The 16,579-nt window shown below is 36.6% G+C and overlaps 1 protein-coding gene across 2 annotated transcripts in view; it reads right to left on the bottom strand.

Annotated features, from left to right (window-relative positions):
* Nucleotides 1-16,579, bottom strand: part of LOC308694513 (rho guanine nucleotide exchange factor 26-like) — a 125,084-nt gene that overhangs the window by 34,907 nt on the left and 73,598 nt on the right. For both annotated transcript variants that reach the window (XM_081372076.1, XM_081372077.1), the window contains 3 exons: nucleotides 16,206-16,280; nucleotides 16,015-16,104; nucleotides 6,687-6,841 (listed from right to left, as the gene is read on the bottom strand). In XM_081372076.1, coding sequence (XP_081228202.1) covers nucleotides 6,687-6,841; nucleotides 16,015-16,104; nucleotides 16,206-16,280 — 320 coding nt within the window. The remainder of the gene's footprint in view (nucleotides 1-6,686; nucleotides 6,842-16,014; nucleotides 16,105-16,205; nucleotides 16,281-16,579) is intronic.

The following is a 16,579-nucleotide window of genomic DNA, read 5'->3' as shown; positions in this document are numbered from 1 at the left end:
GGATAGATGCACTTTTATAATGGAGAGATGGACTTTTATAATGATAGATGGACTTTTATAATGGATACATGTACTTTTATAATGGATAGATGCACTTGTATAATGGAGAGATGCACTTTTATAATGGAGAGATGCACTTTTATGATGGATAGATGCACTTTTATGATGGAGAGATGGACTTTTATAATGGACAGATACACTTATAATGGATAGATGCACTTTTATAATGGATAGATGGACTTTTATGATGGATAGATGCACTTTTATGATGATAGATGCACTTTTATAATGGATAGATGGACTTTTATGATGGAGAGATGGACTTTTATGATGGAGAGATGGACTTTTATAATGGACAGATGCACTTTTATGATGGACAGATGCACTTTAATGATGATAGATGCACTTTTATAATGGATAGATGCACTTTTATAATGGATAATGGATAGATGTACTTTTATAATGGATATATGCACTTTTATAATGGAGAGATGCACTTTTATAATGGAGAGATCCACTTTTATAATGGATAATGGAATTTTATAATGGATAGATGGACTTTTATAATGGATAGATGCACTTTTATAATGGATAATGGATAGATGTACTTTTATAATGGATATATGCACTTTTATAATGGAGAGATGCACTTTTATAATGGAGAGATGCACTTTTATGATGGAGAGATGGACTTTTATGATGGAGAGATTGACTTTTATAATGGACAGATGCACTTTTATGATGGATAGATGCACTTTTATAATGGATAGATGTACTTTTATAATGGATAGATGGACTTATGATGGAGAGAAGGACATCTGGTTTAAAGAAGTCATGTGACCTCTGTGTTTGTCAGACAGATTCAGTACTGGGCTTAAATGAAAGCCTAAAAGGTCCCCTTTCCAACGATACCAAGCACCATATTATAGAATATTGACAATATCCCTAGCATGAGCCTAAACCAGATATACATCAGATTTAAAAAACGGAATTTATCTTAGGGGGTTAGTAACTTCATGAGCTGAAAAAAGTGATTTCGCTACCACCCCTGCACTGCTATCGTGATTTTTCTAATACTAGGGGTGTATACCTTGCCAAAAAAGAATGATAGCATTTTTCCCCCCTATGATACCGATGATACCCCTGGCTCATGGACTATATGTCTTTCGGAATTTTGAGAGTAGCCTACAATTCTATTGAGGTTCTGAGCCTGCTGATCAACTATTAGTGAAATCATCACAGATCCATTGATTTTGGTTGGATTTTTATGATTTTTTCTGTGGAATGAGTAGGCCTATACTGTTTGGTGAAAAGAATGACATATTGACTGATGTCATAACTTGGGGGAATAGTTGATTGCCACTGAAGTAAAGATGAAAATATTGGAAAAAAGTGAGAAAACGCCTATTTTTTTTGCATTAAATTTATACAAAATCATGTAGAAATGTGTTTTAAGAGTTATTTTTTCAGTGGATGTTGTCAGCACATGTGTTCTGTGTATCTGGAATGCATTTATTGACAGCCTACCAAACCCACTGAGGATTTGAGGAAAAAAATCATTTTTTACATTTTTCTGATAAAAAATAAAGGGTGCATACACTAAAATGGCCACAATTTTTTTTTGCGATATTTCCGGCAGAGCAGACCCTCCAATTATTGGTTCTTAGGGTCAAAGTTAACAGAAAAAACACAAATAAAAAGTATGGCAGACCATGTCAGGTTCAACCCATTTTTGAGACTTTGGCTTCTTGTCCTACTGGACACCACCGTCAACAGAGTTACATGATGAAGATAATGTTTGTTAATGTTTCTATTTTAGTTGCTTTGTGCTAGGTAGCAAAACACAATGTTTGTCTATGACTGTAACAACAATGAGAAGAAACCAACCACAGACTAATTTTCTTCCAGAAAATTAATTTTCTCTACTTCCTGCCGAACAAAACAGAAGATTTGTTCAGAACGTCACATGATCCTCATCACCCTGGCTATTTAAAAGAGCCTCCCCCAACACTCACGCAATAACTGGTCAATGCTACCTTTGTATACTGGTTAATGCTAGCTTTGTGGTCGACTACTGACTGGTTAAGATAAAGACAGTGTTCGCACATTCCAGAGTCAAATCACCAAGCCCAGAGCCATAAGTGACCCATCCCGGTGCCAGAGAGTCTGCAAAAGACCCTTAATGACCAAACTAAAGGAAGAACTTGTCAATATGAGGGGGTTTGTAAAAGACAAATTGCTGCAGAGATGGCACACCAACATTCCTGACCCCTCCCCCGTTGGGATCTCTGAACGAACGAACTTTCTTAAGAAGCTCTTTTCTCTTCTAAACCAGAAAACTGAGATTTTTCCTACAGTATACATAAAACTCATTCAAGAACAATTTCAATGGACTCATGATCAAACAGTCATGCAACTACCTAATCCTGTGTTTTTTTTTTACCACTTATATGCATATTTTAATAAGATAATATGTTTTGATCCCATATAATTCATGTAAGTGTTATACTGATAGACGTTTGAATGAGAGTGTGTTGTGTTTCATATCAGTATGATCGTATGCCCGAGATTCAAAAGATGGCTTGAATGATATCTATGTAATATGTTTTGATCTTCTTTTAATTAGAAATCATGTCTAAACTGTGGCCTCTGTCCTCTCTGCTTAAGAGCTAGAGAACACACCAACACCCCAGATAAGGCATGATTTATGACTTTGAAAACAAAGTTAGTGTCTAATTGGTCCGCTCTCTTCAAGAGGGGGGGGACAAAATTTTGAGTTTAAAACCTTGGATTCTCTGTTCGCTCTCTCTCTAAGTTCCGGCAGATCAGTAACCATGTAACAAACGCGCAGACCGAGGAACCCAAATTAAGATCAGAAGAACGGGTTCAACAGCTTTATTCAAGCCATCTTACTAGTCTAAATCTTCTTTCCTTTTCTAAGTTTTCCTTTATTTTCCGTTGTGAGTCTCGGTTCTAAGTTAAGTTTTGCGACAAGATTCCGACCACGTTTCTTCTGCAAAGCCAGCTTCAAACAAAGACTTTAATTCCGCCAGCACAACACGTGGCCGCCCCATCTATCCAGGCACAAGGACCATAACCAACGAACGAACCCCTTTGACGCTGACCAAAGGAATTCCCAAAAGGAACGCAAAAGCAAAGACGCAAGTACCTCCAGACTAAAACTGAACTGGTGTTTTGATAGATGTAATAACCTGTCTAAGAAACGATAGAAGGGTTAAATTAATGATTGATGGTTCGTTCAGGTCATGTCTTACAAGTGCATATAGAAATTCGGAATTTCCTTCCTCTTACCCTTAAACTCATTCTTCCCAAACTCATTCTTCTTTTGTATTTCTTTCCTTATTACTCTCTTCCTTTCTGCAACCTGTATGAATGTGTGTGTATGCGTGCGCGTGTTTTTGTTAGTTGTTAGAATGATCAATAGAGTCTTGTTTGTGTTAGTTATGTGTTAGTATATAATCAATAAAGTATTGTTTGTATTTGAAAAGATATTGCTTGTGTATGTGCTTATCAAATTTATTGTCTTGAACTTCGATTTTAAGTTACCTATGCTTTTACCCTTAATTTATTTCTTAATTTATTGTTAGCTGGGGATTATTCTTTCTTGGCCAGGAAGATATTATATTTCCTAGAGTTAATAATTGGTTATGCTTTCTGTTCGTTGGATGAACTGATAAAATGATCATACAATTGATTCTGCTACAGTGAATTATGAAAATAATTAAATTATTAATTATTGTTCATAATTCGTTATGAATAATAGTTAATTATATTTATACGTGGGTGTATAAACGCTACAATGACAATTACCAAAAAGTTTGAAAATCAGTCACAGTGGCAGAATAAATGTATTTAACCCTCTGGAGTCTGGGCTGTTTTTGGGGCCCTTGAGATGTTCTGACATGCCCTGACATTTGTGCTTTTTTCAGTTGCTTATAAACATATTAATGGCAAAGGTGTAAATTCACTCTATAAAGCACAAACAGGGCTACCATAATATGTGAGCCACGTGAATGTACATGTTTTCATTTTTGAGAGAATAATGTTTATGCATGGATATTGAAAAAACTAAAAACTAAAATTTCTGAAATAAGGCCTCAAAACACATAGTAAATATGTGTCAATAAGACTTTTGACTAATGGATGTCCTCGCCTATAATTTTTTCTTCAAAATTATGTGAAAATAGTCTTGCTTTATTGTTCACATAAAGCCATACATTGATTTAAATTGATGTAAAACAGGTTTTGCTTGGAAAGCCAATATGCGAGGGGGCGTGAACGAGGAGTGGTTTACACCTGAAATTACAATGTCCCATCCCACTCTGCATAATTAGCCATTCACACAGGTGTGAAACTGGCTGAGCCACAATGCAAGGACAAAGGATCTTTTGAAGAAGACTTATATTGACCATTTAAGATTTTGCTTACATTTATCTTGTAAATATGTTTTGCTATTTTATTAAAAAGGTTACAATTACAACAATAATTAGCCTACAATTTCAACAATATTTCAAGTGTACTCTTTCTTTGTAAAAAAAAAAAAAAAAAAGATTATAGGCCTACATTTTATCTATGTATTCATTACAGCTAACATCTTAGTTGATGACTTTATTTTTGACAAAAATAGTAGGCTATTTTATATATAGAAATTGCTAAACAAAAGCTTATTTGACGAGGCAGTATATTCTACAGTAAAAACTGTACCCAAATCTACTAAACAAAATGTTGTCTTTCGTATTTCGCCTGAATGTAACGTTGTTTTCATGAAATATTAGGGCATATAAATGTTAATTTGCAGTTTACGTTGCTTATACAAATAGCCTACATTTTATTTCAACATATTTCAGTCGATTTTTACCCATCTCCTTATAGCAATACGGTTTGCTAAAAAAATCATCATTCGTTGACGATAGGCTTTTGACTCGCGATCTTTGCAGTAGGCTAGTGAACGCACCGGATAAATGCACATTTATTAGGCTATAGTTTTTTTGTTTTGGATGGTTTTGTTTAGAAACAGCTTTCTGTAAATATATTTCACATTTTTTAGACATGTGAGGCGAGTAGGCTCATGATTCATGATGATCTCCAGTTCAAGCACCTTATGTTGTGATTGCCTATAGGCCTATTTACTTTAAATCCAGGAAATTTGTTAATGAAAAAATTATTAAAATTAAGATACAATTGATACAAAACGAAATTCGTTTTAAAGAAAGGATTTGTACTTTCTGTTTTGAGGTCTCTGTGAAAGTTTTAGAGCGCTCGCGTCCATAATGGAGAACTGTCAGGTAATATTGTTTTTTGCCAGCTGTGGTAAACAGCGCGCGTCTATGCCGTTCATTCATTCATAAACAGAAACCCGAGAAGGAAAAACTTACTAGTATTGCTCAGCTCGTATTCCTCGTATTCCTCATTATTCCTCACAGCGCTGTGTTGTAAACAAGTAATGTTCTGAATAAACTTGTGTTTTGGTTGTCTCGAGCTGATACAGGGGGCGTTCACAGGATTGCGCGGATTACCTCAGCCATTTGCGTTTGAATAGCACGCGCTCTCCGTGGGCGGAGTCACATTACATTTGAATTAGCTCTAATGAGGTCGACTGGAATCGCTCTCTTTTAATACAGATTTCACAAGATGAGAATATTTGTTTTTTATATAAATTACTTCAGTAAAAAGAAGAGAATTCAAGGTTCATGCCTGTGTGTCTGAATGCCTGTTTGACTGAGTATTCACTGAGCTACAGCTCATTTTCGGACGCGTTTTAGAATGGACTACACGGACACAGAGAAGGCAGAACTCGCTTCGTGTTTATTTTTCTTCATTTGGCAAAAAGCACAACACTTTGTTTTTATTGTGAGTATACACAAAAATAATACACATTTAACAGAATCGATTGATGTATGAAACTTGTTTTGTAAAATCAAAGTCAAAAGAGAATTTCGGGTCTCAATCAACTCATAAGGAAAAAAATCGAGCAGATCACGCCGGCGTGATCTCCGACCTCTGAGGGGACCTCAAGAATCAGAATCAAGGGAAACAGCATATCACATTCTGGAATGCAAACAAACAGATTTTCATAAAAGCAAAATCTGGAGCACTGTGAGTTGCACGTGTCATCTGCAGTGGTCACAAGGTCTTACTTCAGTCAAATGAAATGAAGACTCAAGGGTTTAGCCTTATTTTATTTTATCAGACTATTTAACCTGATAGGACAGCAATATTTTATTTATAATAATATACAAATATTGATGTTGAGCACTGGCAAACGGTAAAACCCCACTCCACATTGTTGTATATTACACATGAAAGATGATCGTAGGTACCGTCTGGAGGGTAGTGCAGATGCTTTGACGTTGTGTGACAATTTTCATTACCCGTTTATTTTAATACAAAATTCTGCCCTCTCAATTGCTTTATTTCCTAACAACAGTTTTTGAGTTCTGTCATTTCCTTATGGAATAAGTGGTAAAGCTAACTTTGTTCTGTCTCTGCAACAGGATCCACCCATTCATACAAGCTGTACCTTCATATCCGCCCACTTTAGTCAAATAATTTCCTAATTAACTTTAGTTTTCTATAGTATCCTCCAGGGCACAATAACAGCAGGGGTAAAACAGAGGCACATTTGGACACTGTTTGAGAGATATAATTTGTGGTCTCCTACTCACCTTTTCTTTCGTGTCACAATGAGGACATCATTGAAGAGGAAGAAATAGACCTGCTGGCGAGATGTCCTCTTGGAAAAGATCCCATTTTCCTCTACGAAAGCCGTTAGCTCACCACGCTTCACCATCCAGCGGGAGGATGACACCAGTGGGAATGGCTGCAGAGAGAATGTGGGAAAAGGAAAATGTGAGCCAAACAGAATTGTTAATGTTTTTAATGCAAGACAGATGACATGAAGAAATTAAAAAAGGCCTCATCTTTCTCCAAATTACATATATTAAGAGCAGTGAATAAAATAGTTACATAGGGATGTAGCATTTTGACTGCTAAACAATAAAATAATAACTCAGCCAGCTTTTAAAAAAGATTGTCTCAAGACCCCAGAGATCCATTCCATTGCTTCAGTTATGCTCTTTTTTTAGGAGATTTCAAGTCAAGAATAGTGTACAAAATCTATTCCTATTTTTTTATTCCTATTTGCCAATTTAGCTAATAATAATAATAATAATAATAATAATAATAATAATAAAACGTTTTTATTATCAATCATTGCTACCACTTCCAAGGACAAAGTACCCAAGTACTCGAAAAGACACTGGGTCTCATTCACTAATAATAATACGAACAGGAGAACTCACAAAAAGAACATAAAATGCCTAATTGCAAACATATGCATATGCACACAAATTTGTTCTTTTAACCTCATTCTGATGCTAATGAATTTGAAGCATTCTAAATGAGCAACCATATGTGACCTTTTTGCAGCGCCTTTTGTCACTCTCAGCAAATTTACGACACTCTGACATATGACACCTAAGAGAATTCGAAGAAAGATACTCAAGGTATACCAAGTCTACTGTCCAAAAAAGCAAGTTCAAACATAATGAACACTTTTTAAAGTCAGCATGAAATGTAAGTTGCAATCATGTGTTTTCTAGGGCTGGTCCGAATACCATTTTTTGAGCTTCAAAGCTTCGGTAGTAATGAACATCGAATATTCGAAGCTTCGGAGAGAGGGTGCTGAACATATTCTTCTCTCTAATAAAGGCACGAATCTCTCTGTCTGTCTGTCCGTTTGCATTTTGATTATTTCAAGAACCGTTCATCCAATCGACTTCACATGGGAGTGCAGTGTCGCATTTAGTGCAATATAGATAGACACTAGCCTGGCAAGCCACACCTACATCAAGATGTTAGGTCTGGCAACTCACCATAGACACGGCTCAATCCGAGGGGCGGGATAAACGGCTGTCTTTCAAATTCACTCTGCACGCAATAGGACAGCGCTTCAACCAACCAGAGCATTTTCCCACCAGCGGAGCTAAGGTTAGTTGATAGATTTAACTTTTGAATCTGGCCGGCAAAACTACGAACACATCTTCCTTTTTTAAAAATTACTTAAGTGCTGTTCTTTGCTCTTTTCTCGAAGAAAAACCTAACTCCAAGTCCTCCAGAGTCGCGGCCAAAGCCGATTCGAAAGACTGTTCTCCAGCAGCAGCAGCCATTCTTTGTTTTCAAGTAGCAGGGGGAACCGTCGCAACTCTGTCGTCATTATGTTAAGCCCGCCCCGCCTACTCTATACACGATGTGATTGGCCTGACCCAATTTAGGTTTTTACAGCTCCGAAAGTCAACGGAGAGTTGCTAGACTACCCTGGCTGCAAAATAAATTTTGCTGCCGCTAGGGTGTGTCTAGATTTCTAGGCTAGATAGACACGCGAGACGCACACATTCAGAATTAATAAACTTTTATTAAACTACAGAATAGCGCGAGCGGGAAGCGGCACACCGCACACGGGCAGGGCTTATATGCTCCGAGAACAGACACTGCACAGGTCTGTTAACTTAACACACAGGTCTGTTAACTTAAGCAATACTTTTAAGGTAGTCTAATATTTTTCTGACTAACAAATTACTGACACAGTAAAGGGTAGATTTAAATAAAGAAAAACGACATTTAAATAAAGAAAAACGAAATTTAAATAAAGAAAAAACGAAATTTAAATAAAGAAAAAACGAAATGCGGATGTGACGTCAAGCGGGTTCAAGTTTAACGTTCCAGATCACTCTGCCACCACCGCTAGTCAGCAAACAAACTTAGTTTCTCAAATAATAATACAGTCATGGTCAAAATTGATGGCACCCCTGGTAAATATGATAAAAAATGGCTGTAAAAAATAAATCTGCATTGTTTATCCTTTTGATCTTTCCTTCAAAAAATTCGCAAAAATCTAACCTTTCATTGAAGTAAAAGAATTGAAATTGGGGGGTAAATCACATTATGAAATAAAAGTTTTTCTCCAAAACACGCTGGCCATAATTGTTGGCACCCCTAGAATTTTTTATGAGAAAAATATCTCTGAAGTATATTCCCATTAATATTTACCTTTTTAAGCACACCAGGGTGACTAGGAACATGAAACTGTCCAGCTATGACTTCTTGTTTCACAGGAGTTTATATATGAGGAAACGCAAAGGCCAAAATCCCTTAATCATCCATCACAATGAGAAAAAAACAAAGAATATAGTTCTGATGTGCAGAAAGAATTGAAAATCCCCATTTTGAACATCAGGGCAATAATTAAGAAGTTATAATCAACTAAAGATGTTACGAATCTGCCAGGAAGAGGACGTGTGTCTATATTGTCTTAATGCACGGTGAGGAGGAAAGTTTGAGTGGCCAAAGACTCTCCAAGGATCACAGATGGAGATTAGTTGAGTCTTGGGGGTCAGAAAGCCTAAAAAAAATTATCAAACAACCCCTACATCCCCACATGTTGTTTGGGAGGGTTTCAAGAAAAATCCTCCTCGCTCCTCCAAAAACAAACTCAAGCATATTCAGTTGTCAGACACGACTGGATCTTCAAAAGGGACCGGATTCTGTGGTCAGATGAAACAAAAAAAGGGCTTTTTGGCAGCAAACCCAGCAGATGTGTTTGGTGCAAACAGGGATGAAGAGTACCCCATGCCTACGGTTAAATATACTGCTGAATCTTATATGTTGTGGGCCTATTTATTTGCTAGAGGTCCTGGACATCGTGTTCAGATACATGGTATTATGGATTCTAGCAAATACCAACAGTTAAAAAATCAAAACCTGACTGTCTCTGCTAGAAATCTTATAATGGGCCTTGGTTGGATCTTCCATCAGGACAACGGTCCAAAACAAACATCAAAATCAACACAAAAATGGGTAACTGAGCACAAAATGAAGCTTCTGCCATGACCGTCCCAGTCCCCTAAACTGAACACTATAGAAAATGAGTGGGCTGAACTGAAGAGGAGAAGCACCAACATGAACTTGTGAATCTGAAGGATCTGGAGAGATTCTGTATGGAGGAATGGTCTCTGATCTCTTGTCAGTTATTCTCCAAACTCATCAGGCATTATAGGAGAAGACTCAGAGCTGTTATCTTGGCAAAAGGAGGTTGCAAAAAGTATTTAATAACAGGGTGCCAACAATTATGGCCAGCGTGTTTTGGAGAAAAACATTTATTTTATAATGTGATTTACCCCCCACTTTCAATTCTTTTACTTCAATGAAAGGTTAGAGTTTTGTGAATTTTTTGAATGAAAGATCAAAAGGATAAACAATGCAGATTTATTTTTTTATAGCCATTTTTTATCATATTTATCAGGGGTGCCATCAATTTTGACCACCACTGTATGTATTTGACTGTTCTTACCTCTGTAAACATAATGTGTGGATGACTTGTGAAGTGTGCACGTACGAGAGCGAGCAGAAAGGAAGAGCAGTTCCGTTTTTTGGCCACAGGTGTTAGTCGCGAGTTTAAATTTCAGAAAATCGCATGTAGCCTCTTTAATTTAGATTGATAATAACGGGTAAAAATGCTAATACATTTTTTTTCTATTATTCTATTTTCCACAATGTCAAAGGAACGCAGCTTAACCCAAAACACAAGCTCAGGCATGCACTTCGGTCCATACAAACTCCACTGTTCTGCACTCTAGCCAGAGAACACTCCCGTTGCAGGAACACCTAGGCGTCGGTTCTATTTCATTACGATATTGTGTTACTTTTTATGGAAAGTTACATTACTTTTGCGTTACTTTTTTTCACCTATTTCTCACCGTTTCTTTTTTTCTGCTGAACACAAAAGAAGATATTTTAATGAATGTTGGTAACCAGACATGGAACCAGACACGGTATCCTACTATGGAAGTCAATGGCTACCATCAACTGTTTGATTACTGACATTCATTAAAATATTTTATTTTGTGTTCAACAGAAAAAAGAAACTTATACAGGTTTGGAACAACTTGAGGGTGAGTAAGTTATCACAGATTTTTCATTTTTGGGTGAACTATCCCTTTAATAAAGTGAGATTAAATACATGGAGTATATGTGTAATTTAATATATTTAATTATTGCAGGTTTGTGTAATATTCTGAGTTTGCATTTTACTGTTTTCATTCATTTTGAGGAATACTGAATGTGTTTTTGTGTAAGTGAGATGAGTAAATGCATGCTTACATTTAGTCTAGAACTACAAAAGCCATCATGTTTACACAGCACACACAACACCTAGTAACACACAAGTAAAAAATAATAATGTGCATGGATAAACTGCAAAATTCCATAAAAACAAGAACTGTTCATTTTGATCTAATGGTAACTAAACAGAACCAGATTACTTGTACAAATGCATATGTGCTTTTTTTCCACAGAAGAACCTTGCAAGAAGACTGTTGCCTATGGAAGCCTGGTAATTGTAAGATGCAGTTTCAAATATGAAATACATTCACAATGTGAGACAAAGTTACACTGTGAGATTGCAAAGAATTTAATTTATTTATTTGGGTGGGGACACAAGCTAATTAATTTAATTGATTAATTTAGTCGTCCCTACACTTGGACATTATTATAAAATTTTATACTGAATATTTCAACTTACTGAGCACTATTTACATTGCAATCTAAAACCACCCTGTCACACCATGTAATTTCAGTTCAGCTGTATATCTGTGCATGAACAGACTGGTGTGAGATCTACTGACCTCCTAACAGCTGGACACAGCAAAGTCGTGATTATGCTGAACCCTTTATACATCTGCTTGTACCAAATGTGCCAGCAGAACTTTCCCACACTGCTCAAGCAGCAGGTTGTGAATATGGTTACATCAGTGAGTGTGTCTAATGCATCACTGTGTACGTGCAAAGGCAGTTTAAAAAGCACAGGCATAATGTGTTATGACGTGAAGACCCACAGCGAGGGAGCAGCATGTGTGTTAATGAGGTAAAAATGTATGAACAAGTTTTCTGTAATGAGTAAAAAACAAACAGCAGCAAATACCCACAGGTCTGCTTGTTTCTTGTGGTACAGAGCACAACATGAAAGTGAAGGCAAGTAAATAATAAATCCAATGATTAAAAGGCAGACTAAAGTCTAAACTCTTGCTAATTTCTGTGAGAGAAAATAAAGCATATAGTTGCGTTCACATCTCCAACCAGATGATTTCACTCCACATTCTTTAACCAGTTGGATTAATCTCTCCAAGTAACTGGGATTTGTCTAACTCTACTCTACTCCACACAATCTAAGAAGGCCCTCAGCTGTGACATGGACATTACTGAAACATATTAAAGAGGTTTGTGGAAAAGAACAAAGATAGTACACACATGCTTTATAGGATTTTTACATGTACTGCTTGCATAGTTTAGACAATGCATTTTAGACAACGTTCCTCATTAGCTGATATTACAGACGAAATGTCAAACACCAGTATGTATCTCTCTGGGACTGGAAATCAAAACTTTGTTCTGTCATTTTTTTCAAACCAACTTTTTAACTGGAGCTGAACTTATTTTTTATGGCACTTGGTTCTGTTAATGGTTTCTGAACGCATTCTTCTGCAATCATAATACCATAATACAAAACTCTAACAGTGTATAATCGAATCTACAGCACTAAGCAAAAGACATTATATTTCAGCTTGTAGTCTGAACTGAATTCGATGTGAGAAAGTCTGCAGAAGCATTACAGTGTTAAGTGTAATTTGCATCAATGTTAAATGTCTTTAACATTAAAACATTTGCAGTCATGCTGCTTACAAATTGGACATTTTGCAGTTGTTTTGCCACTACACCGATATGCCCAGCAATGCTGCATTTAAATCATTCTAATATGCTGATTTGTTGCTCAAGAAACATTTATTATTATTTTCATTGAAAACAGTTGTGCTGCATATCTTTTGATCAGTTTAGTGCATCCATGCTAAATAAAAGTAATAAGTTCAAACTTTTAAACGGTAGTGCACATACATAGTACCTTTTTTTTGTCCTCACTGGCTGCACAAGTGTAATCACTTGATTCATCTCACTGACAGAACAATTCACTCACTAAATCAGCAGGAGTGTTCCTTGACTCACTAAACTGCAAAACATTACTTCTGTTGTGTATAACTTGAAATAAACCAAGAACTTACTGTTTTACTTGTACGTAAAACTCATAAGACTCATATATTGACTCATTTGACAAGATAGTTATAGGTGTGTGTAACTGGACTACCAATCAAAATGGAATTACACCAGGCCCGGATTGGGTAATCGGGAGAATCGGGAGAATTCCCGGTGGGCCGCTTCACTTTTGGGCCGGTCGAGGATTTTTTTTTTTTTTTTTTTTTTTTTCACATTTCAATGTCACGTTAGTAACATTACACATTCCGCCTTCTGACACTGCAGCGCGCAGCCTCTGCATGGGTTGTACCATGTGAGGGAGTTCTCCCCTCCCCTACTATAGAGTTGGTTGGGTCCACAGCCAGTCTTTTCCAAAACGTTTTAGGTAGGCTACTGCGGCCGCGGGTCCGCGGCATCGCCGGCGCCTACCGCGCCTGGCCGGCCCTACCGTAACGGTACGCGTCAGGAAGGATGGCTGGGAGGAAGAGGCCAGGAGGTATGGAAGCTTGTTTGCGTCACAGAATAAAACGTTTTAAAAGATAATTGCGACTTTTTATCTCACACTTGCGAGTTTACATTTCGGAATACATCAGAATTGCGTGAAATAAAGTCTCAATTGCGTGTTATAAAGTCAGAATTGCCTGAAATAAAGTTGCAATTGCGTGTTATAAAGTCAGCATTGCGAGATGGTCAAAATTGTGAGATATAAAGTCGCAATTGCGTGTTATAAAGTCAGCATTGTGTGAATTAAAGTCGATTGCTTCTTATAGTCAGAAATTGCAAGATATAAAGTCAGAACTGCGTGAAATAAAGTTGCAATTGCTTCTTTTTAAAGTCAGAAAATACAGAATTGCGAGATATAGTCTGAATTGTGTGATATAACATCGCAATTGCTTCTTATAAAGTCTAAGTGAATTATTATTTAACCTTTACATTATTTGTTGAACTATGGTATTCAAGGGCGTAGATTTGGTTTGAACATTGGGGGGGTTGAAGTTTGGGTCTGCATATTTTTCATGTGATCATGGTATAAATACTGGGGGGGTTGTAATGCATAGATTTAAATATTGGGGGGGTTATCTCCCCCCCAACCCCGCCACAAATTACACCCCTGATGGTATTAATACCAACTACACAATAGTAACAACTGAACTGTTGCTTCATTTTTCCAAATTGGAAAAAGTGCTAATTTGGAATTCCACCGTGGAAAAAGTGGGCCGGTCATGAACTCCAGGGCTGAAAAGTGGCCCCACTCCGGCCCTGAATTACACATTAAAGGAACACTCCACCGTTTTTTGAAATAGGGCTTATTCACCTTCTTTCCTACATTTAGATAAGTGGGCAAATGCATTTTTGTCTCAGTGCATGCATTGTTTTAGTTTGACAGGGTCGGCGCAAACTTAGCTTAGCTTAGCTTAATGAATGGAATCCTTTGTTGCCAGCTAGCATGTCCTGAGTAAAAGTGATAAAAAAAACAACACCTAATTACGACAGGAGGAGGAGGTTGCGATCACTGAACAGCCTGAGGACGTGAGGATGAGAGCCAACACAAACTGGTGGTGTGAATGTGGGGGAATATGCCAATCTATGCCGACTGAAATAGAGTGTCTGTGCTGTGGCGAGTGGGACAAGTTACTGCCATCGGTGTAAAACCATAAAGTGAACTGGAAAAAACGCCCCACGCCGAATGGACCAAATGGACAGCTGTCCACAGAGTAAGTGATTATTTTAAACATGACGCATGTATAGATCGACCCATATTATACCTGTATTCACAAGTTGTGGGATTTCATGTGTTGCGTGATATCTCTGCGCCCAAGTAGCAGTGCTTCACCTGTGCCTCCCCCTAATATAGTCCCAAGTCAATATCTGCCTAGGAAATCGCCTAGTGTTAATCTGCATCGCTATTTGTACTCGTTGTGAATACGCAGGCCACAAGAAGTAAGTAGGTGTTTTTTGTTTTTTGTTTTTTATCACTTTTACTCAGGACATGCTAGCTGGCAACAAAGGATTCCATTCATTAAGCTAAGCTAAGCTCGCGCCGACCCTATCAAACTAAAACAATGCATGCACTGAGACAAAAATGCATTTGCCCACTTATCTAAATGTAGGAAAGAAGGTGAATAAGCCCTATTTCAAAAAACGGTGGAGTGTTCCTTTAAAACTTTGACTCAACCCAAGTGGGAGTTTGGTGTCGATCATCTATTTGATTGTAGAGACAGAGTGTTTCAAACTTTCTTGAAAACAGTAATTTTTTATTACAAAACTTTTTAGTAAAGAAATTACACAAATCACCTCAAAAGTTATACATTCAGAAAAGCGTTTTTTTTTTTTTTTTTTTTTTTTTATTCCATTTTTATAGGTACTTTCATTAATAAATTATTATTATATACTTAGGGCTAGTGGGATAATGATATATTGCCACGGCCAATATATAACTGCAGATATCTGGCATTTTTTAATTCTCGCATTGGCCAATAATTTTTTCCTGTTTGGCCGATAAGTGTTGAAATTCTGAAAGATAAGTGTTGCACTTTTTGAGTGCAGATGCACAGGGGCTCTCGTTTTATGTTTCTGTTTCCTTTTATTCATGTTTTACTATTGAAAAATATAATAACAGAATTACAGGATTACAGAATCAAGATTTTTCTATCTAAAGTATAAATCTGTTTCTTTTACAGATACATTTTTTTAATCAAATTCAAATACTTTTTTGCATATTGATATATTTTCCTATTAATTATTTTTAATTTAGCAAATATGTAACACTTTACAGTAGAAAATGTTATGCATGTGTTATATATATTGTATTTATTATATATATAATTATAAATTATAATATATAATGAAATAATGAATATATGTATATAGTGAATCATAAAATTCCTTTCACAGGTTGTTTTATTCTCTTACCTTTATTTTAAACTCCAACTGGGAATTGATGGTGTACATCATTTCCGTTCTCTCCATTGTACGAGCGCCCTCATTACACTTCCTCACAAGCTGCATATACACACATACAGACAAAAGATGGTGATTATTAACTAAGGCTCTCTCAGACAAAACTAGAAAAATCCACAGTGGTAATTCCTGGCATTTATTACCTTGCTGACAGCATGCAGAGCTTTTTTACATGCCTCGTAAGGGATCGAATCTTTGGGCGTCTTCTGGCATATGGTCTATAAGACAAAAACGTTTTGAATCAAAATTATCTTTCAACTGTTGGTGCTTTTGCACACAGTTTAATATGCTATAAATATAAAACAGACTTGCAACAGAACTTGTTTCCTGTATATATAATAGTTTTTGGTTTATTGTTCCTGAAGCTTTTTGAACACTTTATATTTAAAGGAGTGGTCTCAAACTTTCTCTCACGCTTGTCTGATATTTCCCAGAGATTTATTTGTTTCTAAGCTGTGGGAAGAAAAAGAGAGAGAAGGAAAGAAAATCAAACCCAATTTTATCATACTCAGAGCCA

The sequence above is a fragment of the Scardinius erythrophthalmus genome (assembly GCF_964197995.2).
Source record: "Scardinius erythrophthalmus genome assembly, chromosome: 8".
In the NCBI taxonomy this organism is placed as follows: domain Eukaryota; kingdom Metazoa; phylum Chordata; class Actinopteri; order Cypriniformes; family Leuciscidae; genus Scardinius; species Scardinius erythrophthalmus.
The sequence above is the reverse complement of the archived record's forward strand: the minus strand, read 5'-3'. Positions and strand labels throughout refer to the sequence as shown.